We start from the raw sequence: 16,953 nt of genomic DNA on the forward strand, positions 1-16,953 counted from the left end.
TTTATAACATCCAGTGCACGAATAAGTCAAATAAATACAATGAGAAATATATATTTTAACTTAACGTTATAAGTTTACGAATGACCAATAACTGCATGCATTTATACAACGGTATAGCCAATCGAATATATTCCAAGAATTATTTTAATAAAGAATTACCATATACGAAATCTGTGACGAATCCGCCATATGCCTAGCGATTAAGCAATATGGTTAAATTTGACCACTATTTAGAAAAACATAAAACTAATGTGAGACCATACATCTTTTATGCATGTCTATAGTAACAACGGCGTATGTGTTTTGCATTAATTTTGTCGCCCGTCCAATCAGAATTCTAGACAACTACTGACCGCATAGTTGCTCTATCTCTCTCATTTCTTGCCGATAATTACTTCACAGCTATGGCACTCACAGTCTATCCTCCGTGTTTATGGTCAAACAAAAAGCTTAAAGGAACCTAAATTATTTTGTGCGTTAGAATATTTAAATGTGAACTTTGTTCTACGATTTACGTCCTCAAGTTAGTCTTAGCCTTCTCAAGTATCTCTTTCTTTAGCTTCGGGTAATCTGGATGGGCTTTTAGTATATGTCTGCAGACGACGATGCATTCTGGATATTTCTTCAGTTTAAGATAAGCGTGAGCTAGTTTATATCCCACAGCAAGATCACTCTTTCCGCCATGAGTCCATGCGTTATCGTAATTATGCGCGGCGCTTTTGTAGTTTTGCTCCTTTTCTGCTAGGGAACCTGTAAACATATGAATTTGTCTATGGAATAATATTCTGTTGTTTTCTGCAACATTTTTTTCATGTTCTTTTCTTACATTCACGTGATTTTAATTGACGTTATGTCTACAAAATATTGATTATTTTGGCAAACAATTTAATCCAAATAAAACATCAACAATTACCCAAGTATTGATACGCCATTGCGCAAGAGTTGTTATGGTTCAAAATCTTAGTTAACAATTCTTTTGCTGCATCTATTCTGCCCGAACTAATTTGATTATCAGCTACTTCCAACCAGCACCTTGAAAAAAAAGTAGTATGATTGATTATTGGCTGTTTTCCATATACAATCCAAATCTTGATCTTATCCCAAAAATAAACCAATTCATATAAGTCATTTGTAAGCATATAAAAAAAACTGCTCTGATTGGTCCGTTTTCGCGATGGATTAACAAGTGATTGAGATCTTTTATTAAAAATGGCAGTTCATGATTCCATAAATGTCAATATTATTCATGGTTGCGTTGGTGCACTTAGCGATTCCCCTTTGATAGTATATATTATTATTTAATATTAATGATTTACAGTAAATGTATTTACCTCTCCAACCCTTCTGCCTTTTCTGGAGTCCATGGTATACCGGATATTGTCCTCTTTAATATATTTTTAGCCCGTGTTGGTTGTTTGATAATATTATAGCTGAAATCAGGAGTCAATATATTACATTTTCACCTTATTAGCTGTGTGAGTAAAAAAATATGTAGATCGTTTATTATACATAATGATGTGAAATTTTGTAATGAATTCTCTAATCATTGGTATAAGCTACATATTGTTATTTGCATGTAAATACAAGCATTTAAGTAAAAAATTTAAAAACTCACGCCATAGCAATTGCTAGAATGATGTACGGGTCATCTTGATACCCATCCTCAGTAGCCAAGGGAAGTAGGTCTTGCAGTACTCGTTCTGCTTGCGGCTTCTGTTTGTTCGCTAGTAGCAAAAGTGCTTGAAGAGCTTTTTTGTCTGCCGGAGCCACTTCCACGAGGAGTTTCTCTGCTGTCCTCAGTGCTAGTTGTTTCGTGTCTCTGTTTATATTTTTACAAGTTAAAATAATAGGACAATGAACAAATTTCAAAATAACTATTATGTTCACATCCAAATTAATATTCGTATTGGTATCAATTAATTTTAATCATTGTTTTGATGATGCAAACTATTTCAAGACATTTTTTCAGATATTCAATATGGTCGTTGTGAGATGAAGCGCGTTTTCAGCATGTAGATAGCAGATTGTTTGTGATTATATTGATTTAAGTTTTAATATTCTTATAAAAAATCATGTTTATAGCGCGGTGCAGATTCGATTCAAATTGGCGCACATGTCGCACACGCTTGCACGCTTGTCGCTCGCGCATAATTGCTGCAACTGTTCGCGTGCACTTATATATAGTCTATTCCTTAAACATCTCGAGCTACGGCGACCCTTTCACGAAAGGTCGGTTCTGGTTGTTGCTATGAGTGATTGCGTTAGATATTGAATACTGACACGTCATCGGCGGCGGTGGCGGCGCTGGCGGCGGTGGCGGCGGTGGCGGCGGGCGTGTCCGCGGACGGCGGGTGCGCGAGGCACAGCAGCGCCATGCGGCGGGCGGCGAGCCGCGCCCACTGCGCACGCGCACGCGACAGGTTCAACTGCCGCAGTGCCGCGTTCCACGCGCCGCTGTACGTCGACCACACGCCCAGGCAGTACGAGTACCCTGACCACACACCGACCGTTATGTCCTTCAAATATATATATTTTTGTTTAAGTTATAACAAGGCGTTGCACACTGCTTTTATCGCATGAAATAATTTTCCAGTAAATAAATTTCCACTTTATAGTTTTGCGAGACATAAAAATAGTTTATGTTCTTTTTTTTGGCTGTCGCTAACTTCGTACCGAATTTCCACAAAATCGTAGTTTAAGCGTTAAAGTGTACCAAACAGATAAAGTTACACTCGCATCTATTATATTAATATAAAAGTATGAATTTATTGGGCAGGTTTTTTTTTTTTTTTTTTTATTTTTGGTTCACAATACTGGGTACAATATTAATTTTAAAACATATAAAGTAGTACATGCGATAATAGGGTACGTAGCAATAACATTGTGCCCTTCTAGATGTGAACACTACATGCGAAATGGGCTTGCGTTAACTTAAACAAGTCAGTCAAAATACTGATTAGATTTGTAATTAGTGATAGTATCACTGTATAGTATCAGTTTAAATACTACATAGAAAATGAACAACATTTAGAAAACAAATGCAACATACGGCCAAGAAACGATCCCAATCGTTAACTTCAAATCGATTGCGAAAATGGACCAATCAAAATAATTGAGATGCTAACAAACGACTTATTTTAAATGATTTGCTCTCGGAATCGATAGATTGTAATTAAAATTGTTTATTGTAATAAAATGGTAATTACTTTCGTGCATGGCATATAAAATATACAGTCAATTAGTTGCTATAATTGTAGAACATACCCGGATCATCCCGATCTCCTAAGCTCTGCTTGGCCGCGTCCAAGGCCTGCTCGGCGTCGGCGAGCTTGCCGCGGCGCCACTGCACCTCGATGAGCTGCGCGAGCGCCTCCCAGCTCGTCGGCTTCACGGAGAGGATTTGCGTCAAATGCCGCTGTGCAGTTTCTAAATCAACCTAAAAAACATTATAATATATGTTCAGCATAACACAATTCCCAATTCATTTTTTGTATATTGCATACGAACATACTTAATTCTCCTTTTTATTTAAGGACTTAAACTAATATCACCAAAACAGGAAATATACAACACGCTGTATACAAAAAAGAAAACATACCTTTCGAAAAGCGAGGTCAGCCATCATGACCGCCGCCGACTCGTTGTTTGGATCGGCATTCAATAAAATCGAACAAGTTTGCTCACATTTTTCAGGGTTGTTCATCTTCAAAGAGAAAAGAAATGTATACTGGTTAATGGATAGCTGATTTTTTTATAGATACAGATCCCGCAGTCAACACCGGAGGAAAAAAAGCGAATGGGATCCCCTAGATTCCCCCGGCTTAGGAACTGCCAGGGCCCTGGAAGAAAATTGGGAAGGAAGTCTGTGGAAAGGATAAGGAAACCTCTTAGGATGTGAGGAGGGTAGAAGCCTAGGAACAGTTCGCGAGCACTTATAGGCTCACAATTAAGTGTATACACACTTAATTGTGAGCCTAGGGCTGCGACAATCGTCCCCCCGTGCATGGGCGTGCATTCGATGTGGAGACCGAGCGCACAAGAATTGCCTTGTGGAGGTGGATAGCCGGGTTAGTGAACTATAAAAGAGAATCACTACATAGCAATAATATTATATTTATACAAGACATACCTGAGCATACAATTTAGCCAAAGCTAACAAGGTACTAGGCTCTCGCGGCGTGTGTATTAACGCTTCTGAGTACAGACTGACAGCCACCGCTGGCTCTCTCGTGGACTTGAACCTCGCAAGAGCACATAGAATGTTCGACAACTGCCGTTTCTCTTCTTGTACATCTCCTCTCGAATCAATCTCCACTCTCTTCACTATCGCATTCTGCAACTCTTTAGCTTCCGCTAATATGAGGTTCACATTTCCACCTGTTGGGTTCTTGAGTTCTCTGCTCTTCGTTTGTAATAGAAGGAGACGCACTCTTCTTTTTAACGTGGTTATGTCCTTCTCTTTGTTATACATCTGATTTAAGTCTGATGATATTGTCGAGTCTACTTTGTCGTAATATTTTAGCTGAAGAATAAAGGATAATGAATGTTTATTTAATTAACTGCATAGCTAACAAAAACCTATCGTGTTAGATACATTATATATTCTTGGGCAATTTTCAAGAATGACCAATAAACTATTAAAAATAGTTTAAACTATTCATGTATGAAAAATTGTGTCACACAGAACACTGTGATAATAACAATTATTAACTAAGAACAATTCATCATATAGACTAAACTCATACCTTAATAAGAAGCTCCAAATACTCAAACTTCAGTTCATCGTCATTTAGCGTTCTAATAGAGTTTTCATAATGTTGTATGGCTTTATCATATTCATGCATTTTAACTAGAGCCGTGCCAAGTTTCTTAATCAGTTGTATGTCATTGGGATTTCCTCTAAGAGCTGCTTCGTATGATTCAGCGGCTTGCACTGGTTCTAAAATATTATTCGATTATATCGATTATTAATACATGAACGACGTACTGCATAACAGGGTTATTTAAACATTACGTCACTGAATGAAACCACATACTCAACTTCTTGAAAATTACACTACAATTAGCTACTAAAAAAGAGTAAGTTTCAAACAAAATTAAAATCAATAAATATTCATTTCAATTTAACACACCCTCATGCTCAATTACTAACTATTACTACTCTAAGAGGATTATTTGCAGCGGCAACATACACATAATCAGAAATACACTCAACTAACTTACCGTGAATAGACAAATAAGCGTCACCCATCATAGTATGAGCATCAGCCATTGGATGGTTGCTCACTATATCTTTAAAACACGAAGTAAACATGGCACGATCTTTCTTCTCTTTTAAGTAGATGTGTGCCATCTTGCTATGGGCCTGGAAATAGTATGGCTGACCAGGTTTTATTTCGTTCAAAATGTCTATGGCATTGTCAATGTCGCCTTTCTTTAAAGCGAGATCTGCTCGCGCTATGAGGAGACGAGCCTCCTCAGTTGTGTAGGAAAATTCTTGAATGGCTTCCTAGAATGTAAAAAAATATGTATACAATGTGCACACTATAAATCCATATTAATACATTATGTTGATAATATTATTCAGTACTTCATTGTTTGCAGATTACAAATATTTGACAGCAAAGGTAATACATAAGAAAGCAATGTAGTATTCAGCCACTAAGATTATTCAATTCCAAATGTTACCTGCATAGTTTTCCCTGCTTCACCAAACTGTCCCAAATCTGTTTGTATTTCAATAATTTGCAAGTACAATGTAGCTTTGTCAATTATATTCAAATCGGATTCAAAAGCCCTATTTGTATTACCAAGATTACTCTTGCTGGTGGCTATTTGAAGACCAGTTAAAAAACTAGACAAGGCCTCTTCAGGTTGATTAGCACTTTTCAAAATAATACCATTTAGAAAATGGTACATAGCACTGTCTCTAACTTTGAAATTGTAGCTCAAACACATTTCTAAGCTTTGTGCAGCTTTTGTAAAAGATTCTTGCTGGATGAAAATTTGTGCTAACAAAACTTGACTCCCAGCATGTGTGCTATCAAGTTCATTGATTTTCTGGGCTATCTTCTGTGCTTCAATTGCATATCCAAATAGGAATTTCAACTTTGCCAGTTCATAAAGAGCTGGTATCAACCCTGGACATGCATTACATATTGCGTCCAAAATCTTGAAACAGTAAGATACATGAGTTGTGTTTCCTTCCTGAGAATATAAAAGGTAGCCGACAATGACAAATGGTTTTTTAGGTAAATGCTTTTTGTACTCTTTATAGACTTCTAGTAGAAAATCTGGATCAAGTTCCTTGATATAACTTAGGCTGAAAGGGTATTGTTTAGCATATGCTATTTTTGTTTCAAATGCTGTGTTCAAATATGATATTGCATTAGAGGAACTCTTCACATTCAATTGTGCTGATAAAAAATACAAAAGTGGTAATTTTTTAGAGCCTTGCATCTCAAATAATAATTCTACTTGCTGAGCTATTTGTTCTGTAGGCCCATTTTCAAGCATTTGGCATAAAGTTAGTCCACACAAAGCAGTTATTGAATTACTATCCAACTTACTACCAGCTTTGAAGAAACTCATGGCATCTTTATATTTCCCTTGCAGTATACATTGATACCCAACTTCACTCAAATAGTCAACATTATTAGGGTACATTTCTGAAGCATATTGTGCAAATCGATACACTTGTGAAAGTACTGCACTAGATCTCCCACATATTCTAGAAAACATCTGTGTAGTGTTGTGGAACTGGTAGCCATTATGCATTTCTTCATTTTCCAATACAGTGTAAAATCTATTAAGTTGATCAGCTGCTTCAATGTAGTCAGAACTCTTACAAAGATCAAGATATATTCTTATCTTTAAACCTGTAATATTATTAGGATCAATCGCAAATATTCTTTCAATTGTATCATAGACTGCATCCCATTTTTGCATTGCAAATTCGTTTTTCATTTTCTCCACTAATGGCACAACTTGTCCAGGGCTGCTTACAATCAGTCTATCTAATGTTAAATTGGAGGCATCATAATCTTTTGCAAAGTATTTAAACTTTGCAAAACCAAGTAATGCATCTATATTCTTGTCATTTTTCTTAAGAGCTACTTCCAAGCAATCCAAGATAGATATATGCATTTCTCCAATGTTCATATACATATCATTCCAACCTTTCAAAAATAATAGCATCTAAATAATTTGGGTCTTTGCGCAATGCTTTGTTTATGTACTCAGATGCTTTCTCAAACATGTCTGCTAGAGAAAGGAATAATCCTGCATAATAAAATGATATGGCACTGGCCTGTTTCTTTTCTTCTTTCAACTTTGATTCTAAATTATGTATCGCTTCTCTTTCAGCCAAATTAACATGTCTATGTGCATAAATAAGCGCTACTGTAACTGCTAGTTGCAAATCTTTTTCTGACTGCAGCGGCACCAATTCATTGATTCCTTTTTGAGCTTGGCCTTCCAATACACTTGCTATACCATTATAAAATGAGTACTCTGATGTATCATTAAGCTGTGATATGGCTTGTCGTATAACTTTTTTTGCATTTCCATAATACTTTTCCCATAAATAATAATGTATTTTACACCTAATCCATGTCATTTCCATTGTTGCATTAGTCTAATTCTAGTTTAACTTTTAGAGTTTTGTATTTATTTATATTATCATTATAATATTTTGCTAAAAAGTGACATTTGCAAGTCACATTCAATTTATTATCCAATGCATGATCAAATGCATGCTGAAAATTACAAAATATAATAAGAAAATAATAATTTAGATTGTATAACATAATTTTTTTTCATGTCCAATAAGGTAATAAATAATTAAGAAGAAACCCAAACCTTAGCTAGTATTTTCCCAACACCTTTCCCTTGAAATTCATTGGGCACCCTAGTGTGAAGAAGTGTTATATCCTTGCCTATATTTTTATACTCCACAACCGCTACTACTGTAAAATAAGTAATTAAACATAAAATGCACATTAAGGTGGTAGCTCAAGGTCCATTTTCATACATTTTGTTTCGGCTTTAATCTGGGTAACTAAACAAGTATTGGCAAGTAAAGAATTTAAATTCACGTCTAGTTAGTGATTAGTTCTCGCAGTTGAAAGAAAAATGTAAAAATAATTAAAAATCATGGATATTTCTGCCTTTAAAATTTCGTCATATTAAATTTTAAAGGCCGAAATATCCATGATTATTAATTATTTTTACGTTTTTCTTTCAACTGCGAGAACTAATCACTAACTAGACGTGAATTTAAATTCTTTACTTGTCAATACTTGTTTAGTTACCCAGATTAAAGCCAAAACAAAATGTATGAAAATGGACCTTGAGCTACCACCTTAAGGTGCATTCAGCTAGGTTTGAATGATTTTTGAATGAGTTAAAAAGATGCTTGAAAATATTTGAATTTTCTCGAAAAAAAGATTTTCATGATATCTATTTTATACATCAAAGTGCTTAATGTTATTACTACTTCAAATGATCTTATCATCTTTCCCTGTTTAACCAAAAAATAGATATCTTTATAAAAATAAAACCTTGGGAATATATCAGACACTTGTAGTATAAGTTCCTAACAACATTCTAAACATTATTTATTTTTTAAAGGTATTTTTTTTTGTTAGGGTTTATTTAAATTTTAATATTTCACAGCACATAACACATATGTTCTTGGCCTTGGCATCAGATGCGGTAAATAGGGCAAAGCAAAAACAAGCAGTGTCTATATCTATGTCACTAAAACTATAAAATAAAAATAGGTTGGCGATATTTTTGGTTACACTGTCTTACTCCTCATCCGAATGCACCTTACATATTTTAGCGCTATCTATTTATTAACATGCAGGTCATGCAGAATTATAGATACCTACATTACGGAAAATAAGTGTGTCTACTATAATGGTAATATTTATTTGCGATTCGATAAAGCCCGAGAAAATCACTTTACTTACGGTTTTTTATTGACACTTCAAACTGTTGCTTAGCAACATTATTGACAACCTTCAGCACTTCGGTTGAGAATGCTCTTGCTCTGGTTAACATTCCTGTTATTTAATTCAATGATATAACGTAAAATAGAAGCTCAAGCAACAAAAACAACTACAGTATAATCCGTTTATTATGACTCTGCCTATATTGACCAACCTCTTATTATGACGTAATTACACTACGAAGTTTGGTTTTCATATAAGATTCTTTATAAAAAAAGTCGTATATAATGACTTCCCTTACAGTGACATGTCGCTTATTGTGACCCCTTTTAATAAATTATGTCCGGTTATAATGACCGACATGATTCTTTACGCCTTCAGTAATGTTCCTTGATTCCCGACGACGTTCGGCACGTGGCTCGTTTTTGTTTTCAATCTCAGTGAGTAATTGACATAGCGATGTCTTCTATACACAATAGTATTAGAGACTGTTTTTACAATAAAAATAAAAAACAAAAAGCAGACAAAAATTACAGATTACTTACATTAAAAAATATAACTTTTATGTACATACATACATACATAGGTATGTACTTATTACGTGCAATTTTTATTTTATAAGTTACTATGTTTCTTTATTAAAATACTTAAATACATGCATACTATTTACATAAAAATGTATTTTTTTCACAAAACGCTTTGTATGACGTCCGCTTATTATGACGTGTTTGTCAATTCCTTTCGATGTCATTATAAACGGATTCGACTGTATAATAAAAAAATAAGTAAAATAAGGCAATTGCGCCGTTTTTGATATCGATGACATTGACATTTCACATCGAAACTGATTGACAATTATGACGCACTTCGTAAAATGGAACGGTAAATTAAAAGATTTAAATGTAATAAATTGAATTGAATTTATACAATTTACTTACATAATATGTATTGTATTAATTATATGTTAAGCATAATTGACTTATTTTACACATATTTATTTTAAGGTTAAAAACTGATTTTCGTTATATATAAAGTGTGATTAAGTTTCAGTTTGGTTAATAGGAATGTATTGATTGGCGCGAAAGTTAAAAACTTGAATTTTATTACCAATAACCGGCAACTGCCATTGTGTAAAAAATATTTAATTGATTTGGATGACTGAATGGTTGTCCTTGATCGTCAACGCCAGGTAATTTGTAACGATCTATAAAAAATATACTGATAGAAGTTTAGAGACTACCTATCTATGTAATTAAATTGTGCAGTTAATTAATTTCAGGGAAAACATACAGAGTCCAACTAAGGGATCGAACTATAATATTATCAAGAACCAAAAATTGTTAGTGTAAAGTGTGTAGTCTTTTTTTAATCACTTAGATTCTAACTTTTAACTCCTAAGCATAAGTAAGTCTCCTATCTCTGAAAATACGTTGACCAAGGTTTTTGGGAGAGGAGAAAGAACTACCTGCTGCGTGTTTGTCATTTGTAACTGAGTACCCAAAGAAATAGTTAGCAAAATATTTTGTGAATGTGACTTCTCAGCTCTGCATATTCGCCTTCAAAATGTAAAAGAAAAAATATGTGTTTTAAATAATACTAAACTATAAATGTGAATTCTGAGGTGTCGTAGTCAAAAACAAGTCTTCATAGATTAGACATCCCCATTTCAACAACTTCAACTTTTACAGCTGCAGACGGTACTTGTCAGGTCCATGTGAAGCAGCATGCGCTCGCGCCTCAAGATTCGCGGCAACGGACTCGGGTCCGCGGACCGCGGCGCAGTCGCATGTCTGGCGCAATGCGCGCAGCGCGCCTTCGTTTACACCGTTGCTTTATCACACCGGTAGAAGAACTAAATTCAAAGTGATCGTGTCAATGATATCATTTGTGACTAAACATTTTTAGTGATAAAAATAATAGATATTATAATTAGTGTGTGTTCAATTTATAGTAGGTATTCATACTACTAACAATAGTCTACATAAAATTGACTCATACCGATGATAAACAATCAAAAATTTAATACCACCTGTTATCTATAATTGTAGCAGATAATTTCATTCGCATTGAAAGAACCATAACATAGCTGATAGATAGATAGATATTACTTTTGAAAGGTATGAGGAAGTATTATGACTTATTCCAAATTTAAATCTAGACAGCCGGTGGTAGAATTAATTCAAATTAGAAAAATCGTTAACTAAGTTTATCTACCTATTCCATTTAAAACGACGAAGTAAACAAAAACACGATGTGACAGGATGTGCTATCTTGTATTTGAAGTGTCATTAGGTATGCAAGACGTGGGTGTTATTTAAATTCGGGCTACCCACCCGACATCGAATCGAAAACGTACATTTTTCACTTGCAGGATTTTTATCGTGAGAAAATTCGTGTGAAGTGTTTTATGTAGTGATACAGTTTGTGTGTTTGTGTTTACGGGCATATGGGGCAATGCGTGTCCCGGGGTCATCCGGGCTCGTTCAGGGAGTACTCGAGACATTACGACGCTGACAGCCTTGCTAGTAGTATCACCGGAAGTACGAGGAAGGGCCGGAAGGTAAGTAATCTTGGACTTAAAGAAGTCAAAATTATTACAAATAATAACTATAGTTAAGTCAATTACGTTGTATAGGTTAAAAACAGCTGGGAAGTTAGAACCAACGAAGTTTAGGATTCCCAGTCTATGCAACTAAAATGCACCTCTGTACCTAGCTTAGGAATGGAACTAATTTCGAATACGGTAATAAGTTCGCCCCTATTACATAGTAGAAGTCTGTGTTGGGAAATATGCTTCGCGTGAGGTGCGTGTGCTATAATTAAAGGCTATCGAAAAGGGAAGAAATAAAAGGGTTAAGGAATGAGCCTTTTTTCTACCTAATTTAACCGCTAGTATCTAATTAGATTATAAAGGATTTCCATTATCAAACTACAATGAGAATAATATTTTTAGAAGTCATAAAAAAGGGTTCGCCCCAATTCGTTAGAAAACAAAAACAGCGTTATTTGTGGGTGGTTAGGTACTCTAAGACTCTGAGTTAATGTTACCGGACGTGTTACATGTTTTTTTAGGGTTTGAGTCTCAACATATTCTAAATCGATTTTACCATTTAAGATTTAGCGGCGTAAAGGTAAACACCGCTGTAGAGGAACAGATGGTTGCGTTCTTCCTTTACTACGAAGTTTTACTTCTAGAAGTTTTTTTTTCTGTAGGCACATGTATCCCCAGTTTCCTCTACTTACGCATGAACATAGACTCATGTGGCTTGTTATTTACCTACTTTTAAAAGTCTATCTATAGATTTAACTCCTACGATGTCCCATGTGAATAACATAACTTTGTTATTTTTATGTAAAGTAGGTACCCACACAAAAACTAGTTTTGCATAAATAGAAAATTCATATTTAAGAACAATTTTAATATAATTCGCCCATTAAATAAAAAAAAATGTATAAACCTAATATCAGTAACTTTATCGTTCGTTACAATTGTAACGAGAAATATATGAAGTATATCAAGGTTATTTGTTAAGGCTAAGGTGACTGACAAAGAGGATTTATAAGGCGATTTTGGATGGAAGAGGCGGCAGGAGTCGAACGAACCGAACCTTCGAATGTCAGAATCTGACATACTTAGTAAAAGCCAAATCAAAATTACCCTGAATCGGCGTGAATACATGAAAACATTAATGAAGGTGGAGGAAGCGAGAGAAGTATGCCAGAATCGTGCATAGTGGCAATCCATAGTTTTTGCCTAGCCCTATGATATAGAGGCGTGATACTATGTATATATGTATATCAAGGTTGTAAGTACACCAGCGACGGTTCGCGCATATATCTTAGTGCAACAAGATGTCCCAGAGCCTGTATGAAGAAGGTTTTCGAATGGTGTGCCGGTGTATGGTGTACGTAGGGTTAGGTACTCATCCAGAGCTCGCTCGGATGATGCTATACTCCCCAGTGTAAACATTGGGTCCTAAGAGCGGTGACACGAGTATAACCGTTTCACCTCACCTCTCTAGCCCTGCCCCCTACGAGACGGTAGTGATAACGCTTTTAATCTGCGAAAAAAAGGGTTAAAAGTACATACTATACTAACAATGGTGTAAAGTTTAGAATGTATCTTTTGTAATTCATCTGATACTTAATTGACTTGTATGTACCTGTCATTTAACATTTTCATATTATTGTGGTAATCGAAGACGTAACCTGCACAATTGCTATATTGCAAGTAAACGACCGCAATTTGCACAACTGCAAGGTTACAGTGATATCGACAAGCCCAGTTTTTGCATCAGTACAAATTCCTTTGGCGGTGTAGTTTTAATTTTTAAGTATCAACGTGATAAAGGAATAATTTTCAACTACTAACTTTGGCTTTACATTGCAGTCTATTAAAAAAAACAATAATTGAGATTCATCATTATCATCATCAGCCTATACACATTGTATTATATAGATAAAATCTAAATGCATTTTTTTAAACAAGTGATAGACAAGTGCTTCTGATTTATTGTTTGTTCCATTGACGTTCTATGAATGTAGAGTTAGTTACACTTTAAAACAATACATTTCATTCAATATTAATGAAATGGTAGCTGCAATATTATTAATTAAATAATTTATGGGACAAAAAATGTAAAATAATAATTGATAAACGGATATAATTATTAATGTTTTCACCATGTTTACGTTCATTCTCACAAATCTCTACAACAGACGCTACGATGGCGGCTTACAAAATTTTACTGTCACTATAAGATTTAAAAAGGGCAACGAACTCACTATTCAAATCCTTCTAGCTTACTTAAAACGTGACATCATTCGATCTTTAATGGACGGCAGAAAATATGTGATGATGGCCGTTTAGAATTTAAAGTGGTCATATTTATTCATGGCCAATTTCGCACAGGCATACGACTTTCTTCGGAGTTTCTAAAGGTTTCAGAAGGTAGGTAAGAATCTTATATTTATTAAGGTTGCACAAATAAATAATATGTTTTATACTTATATTTCGAATTTCATTATGTTATGAAATCAGTCTTAGCTTAAAAGAATTAATGAATAAATTAAACTTAACAACAAGAGGCACTGTAAGTTGATTGCTTTAACTGCTTTTCTCACGACCGCTTCCGCATACGTGGGTGCTCATTCTAAATATTTTACCATCTATTCACACATATTTGTGGGGCAAAATAATAGCTATTATAATATTTTGACTCTGGAAAAGGTAATTTTTTAAAATTGGTTTGCTTGTTTTATAAGATTTTTTTTTTCATAAAATGTTGGTGATATAAAATAGTCCTCATTAATATTATCATAATAGGCAAGATAATAACGAATCATTAAGAATATATTAAAAGTTATTAAGAATTTAAATAATTCATACCGGTTTTATAACATGAAAACATACATTATAAAAATTAAATATTTTATAGGCTTCGCTAGATAATTAAAATAATCGGCATTACAAAACAATGCGGTTATTTGCATGCAAAGGAACGCTGCTTCCTAGTTGCATTAGCAGTTAGGTACTTACTTTTGAATAATGCGAACGTGTTAGATCGTATCGAAATATGTTACAAAAACAGATATTTATCGATTCACAAAGCTCGCCAGGCGTGACTTGGGATGAATGGCGGCTTTACTAAAGGTGCGCAGATCAGTGCCTATGATATTTTCGGTCGACCGATGGCGGACCGTAGTCAGAATGCAGACAATTCAAGACTTTACGGGATATAAAGCTTTTCTTTACAAATCCGTTCTATACGGTTGTGACATAAATTAATTCTCATAAGATATCACATTTTGTGTTAAGTATAGTTCATACTTATCATACTTATTTATTTAAATAGTTAGCTATAATACAAAGTATAATAAACTTATAACTAATTTAAAAAAATAGTGTTATATGCAAACAAAAATAATACCTGAAGCTGTCTAATATCTAAATGCCCTTTCATCGGAATATCTTAATACAATTGCATCGGTTTCATATTCTGTTACCATTAGTGTCGAATATAAGCATTTAATTTTGAAGCATATAAATGCACAGAAGTTTCGGAGTTTAGCTCCCCTTTTTCACTCTGTACCTGGCCCATAATTAACTAGCGTATCACATGGTCGACAATTGTTGCCGTACAATAGAGGAGCAGTGACCTGATCCACTCTGTACTCTTCTCCCTTTTGTTAAACCTGTACTTGGGAGTGTAACAAATTAGTCAGGGCGTAAATTATTATTGCACAGTGCACTCTACTCATCTCATCAGTGGCTGTAAAATCGCTTCCGGACATTTTTGCGGTTAGTGTTTAAAATTTATATCAAAACGAATATACGCTAGGTATTAATTCGTAAGTAATAAACATTTCAATGAATACCGTGGGATTTCTCCATTGTTTTTAAAGAATTCTTATCGGAATATAGGTATTAAGTGTTCTTAAACTCTGATTCAAAATAGTTTTTATTTGGCAACAATGTTGAATGTGATGAATAGGTATCTCATCCCAGCAAGCACAATAATTAAATAAACTTTAATTACATATCATTTTTATGTTATCGTAGGTAATAAAAATAGCGTGTTCCAATTTTGTTTAATTCGAATAATCTGTATATGATCTTGACTGAGCTTATCGTAATAATTGGCTATTTGTGATGATGTTACCTGAGGTAATTGCATTTTCACCATCGCATCGGATTCAGCGAGAGTTTCCAAGCGAGCGCACATCGTGTTTGTAATTAACTAATAGACACGTACTATGGGCCGTTTGATAAGCTTTCCTAAGCCAATGAATATTTACCGCATTCATTAAGTCTACGTCAGCCATGTACGGTAACAATATATTTTCATCATTGTTGTCTCGTCAGAAAGCTGATGAATCACATACTTGATATTTAAAAAATACCAGAATTGTAGTACCTATTTCGTTTTTACATAAAGCACAAGTATAAAAATTACGTAAGCAATGAGTCAAGCCAAAACAATTTTGACATCAGTTATAAATTCCAATAAAAAGCAGGTAGGTACAAAACACAGGTTTACAGACGCGCACGCAATTTAATTTTACTTACATAAAGGACCTCTTCCATGAAAGGGCACGGCTTCGAATATGTAATTCTTCAGTAAATCGAGATTTCAAACCACACATACGTAATAAGCATTAAGGTGACTCTCACCTTAATATGAATATAATTTACACAAAAAAACTTCATTTTGTATCAGTCGTTACTACATCATAAATCTTTTACGCTGGCCTTCGTAACCGTTTTTTTATATTTACTCATATGTGATGAGGTAATGATATAATATTAATTGCATTTTATGTTGCATACCTCTGCTTTAAATACAATAAATAAAGCTATCTATAAATGCGCAAAAATCTTACTAGCTTCACTAATATCTTGAGACAGCAATTTAGATTAGATCAGCTTTCAATCTTACCCTGAAATACTACTATTATTATATCAAAACAAAAATAACAATTAAAAACAAACAACGTAGAACTTTCGCTTTTCTATAAACATGGGCTATCCATTTACATTTGCGGCCGTGTGAGGTTTCAGAACGGAAATAAAAAACACTGGTAGATCGTAGTTAGTACTAAGCTAGGTTAGACGCGTTTTACTTTCACGGTGTAATCTGATACGTTTGAGAACTTACACTTGGCTACGGTCAATGTTGTCATGTAACAGTCGTTAGCAACATACATTTCTATTTTTATTAGCCACAAAATTAATCTATAGTGTCTATAGTGGAATGGATTTAGTTAGAATAAATTATTTTTATTAAATATCTGTGTTAGATGATAAATTCTGATATTTGACGAAGGCGTATAATGTTTGTGTCATAAGACGATTTACTTATCTAGAGCAATAGTATTCAACTTAAAAACTAACTTAGTTTTATGTCCTTATTTCATGAGCACTAAAAGTTACATTCGCTGTTTATATATGGAGCTTGAAGCCTAAAATGTTTGTTAAATGACCGAAACAACCGCAGTT

General features: G+C 34.3%; 2 protein-coding genes across 4 annotated transcripts in view; one reads left to right on the plus strand and one right to left on the minus strand.

Moving 5' to 3' along the window:
- Positions 1 to 6: 6 nt before the first annotated feature.
- On the minus strand, positions 7 to 9,126 carry LOC115446876 (tetratricopeptide repeat protein 21B). Its single transcript, XM_030173692.2, is given in 14 exon segments — positions 7 to 750; positions 914 to 1,032; positions 1,332 to 1,430; positions 1,616 to 1,819; positions 2,281 to 2,491; positions 3,265 to 3,436; positions 3,599 to 3,703; positions 4,130 to 4,522; positions 4,746 to 4,939; positions 5,224 to 5,509; positions 5,689 to 7,185; positions 7,187 to 7,757; positions 7,861 to 7,964; positions 8,976 to 9,126. Coding segments are annotated over 12 exon segments (3,957 nt in total). The 5' UTR covers positions 7,625 to 7,757; positions 7,861 to 7,964; positions 8,976 to 9,126; the 3' UTR covers positions 7 to 511.
- Positions 9,127 to 10,652: 1,526 nt separating this feature from the next.
- Positions 10,653 to 16,953, plus strand: part of LOC115446875 — a 45,633-nt gene continuing 39,332 nt past the window's right edge. For 2 of the 3 annotated variants that reach the window (XM_030173685.2, XM_030173684.2), the window contains exon 1: positions 10,653 to 11,514. In XM_030173685.2, coding sequence (XP_030029545.2) covers positions 11,401 to 11,514 — 114 coding nt within the window. In that variant the 5' untranslated portion in view covers positions 10,653 to 11,400. The remainder of the gene's footprint in view (positions 11,515 to 16,953) is intronic. The other variant, XM_030173683.2, reaches the window with a different exon arrangement.

Source organism: Manduca sexta, chromosome 20 (assembly GCF_014839805.1).
Source record: "Manduca sexta isolate Smith_Timp_Sample1 chromosome 20, JHU_Msex_v1.0, whole genome shotgun sequence".
Classification (NCBI taxonomy): Eukaryota; Metazoa; Arthropoda; class Insecta; order Lepidoptera; family Sphingidae; genus Manduca; species Manduca sexta.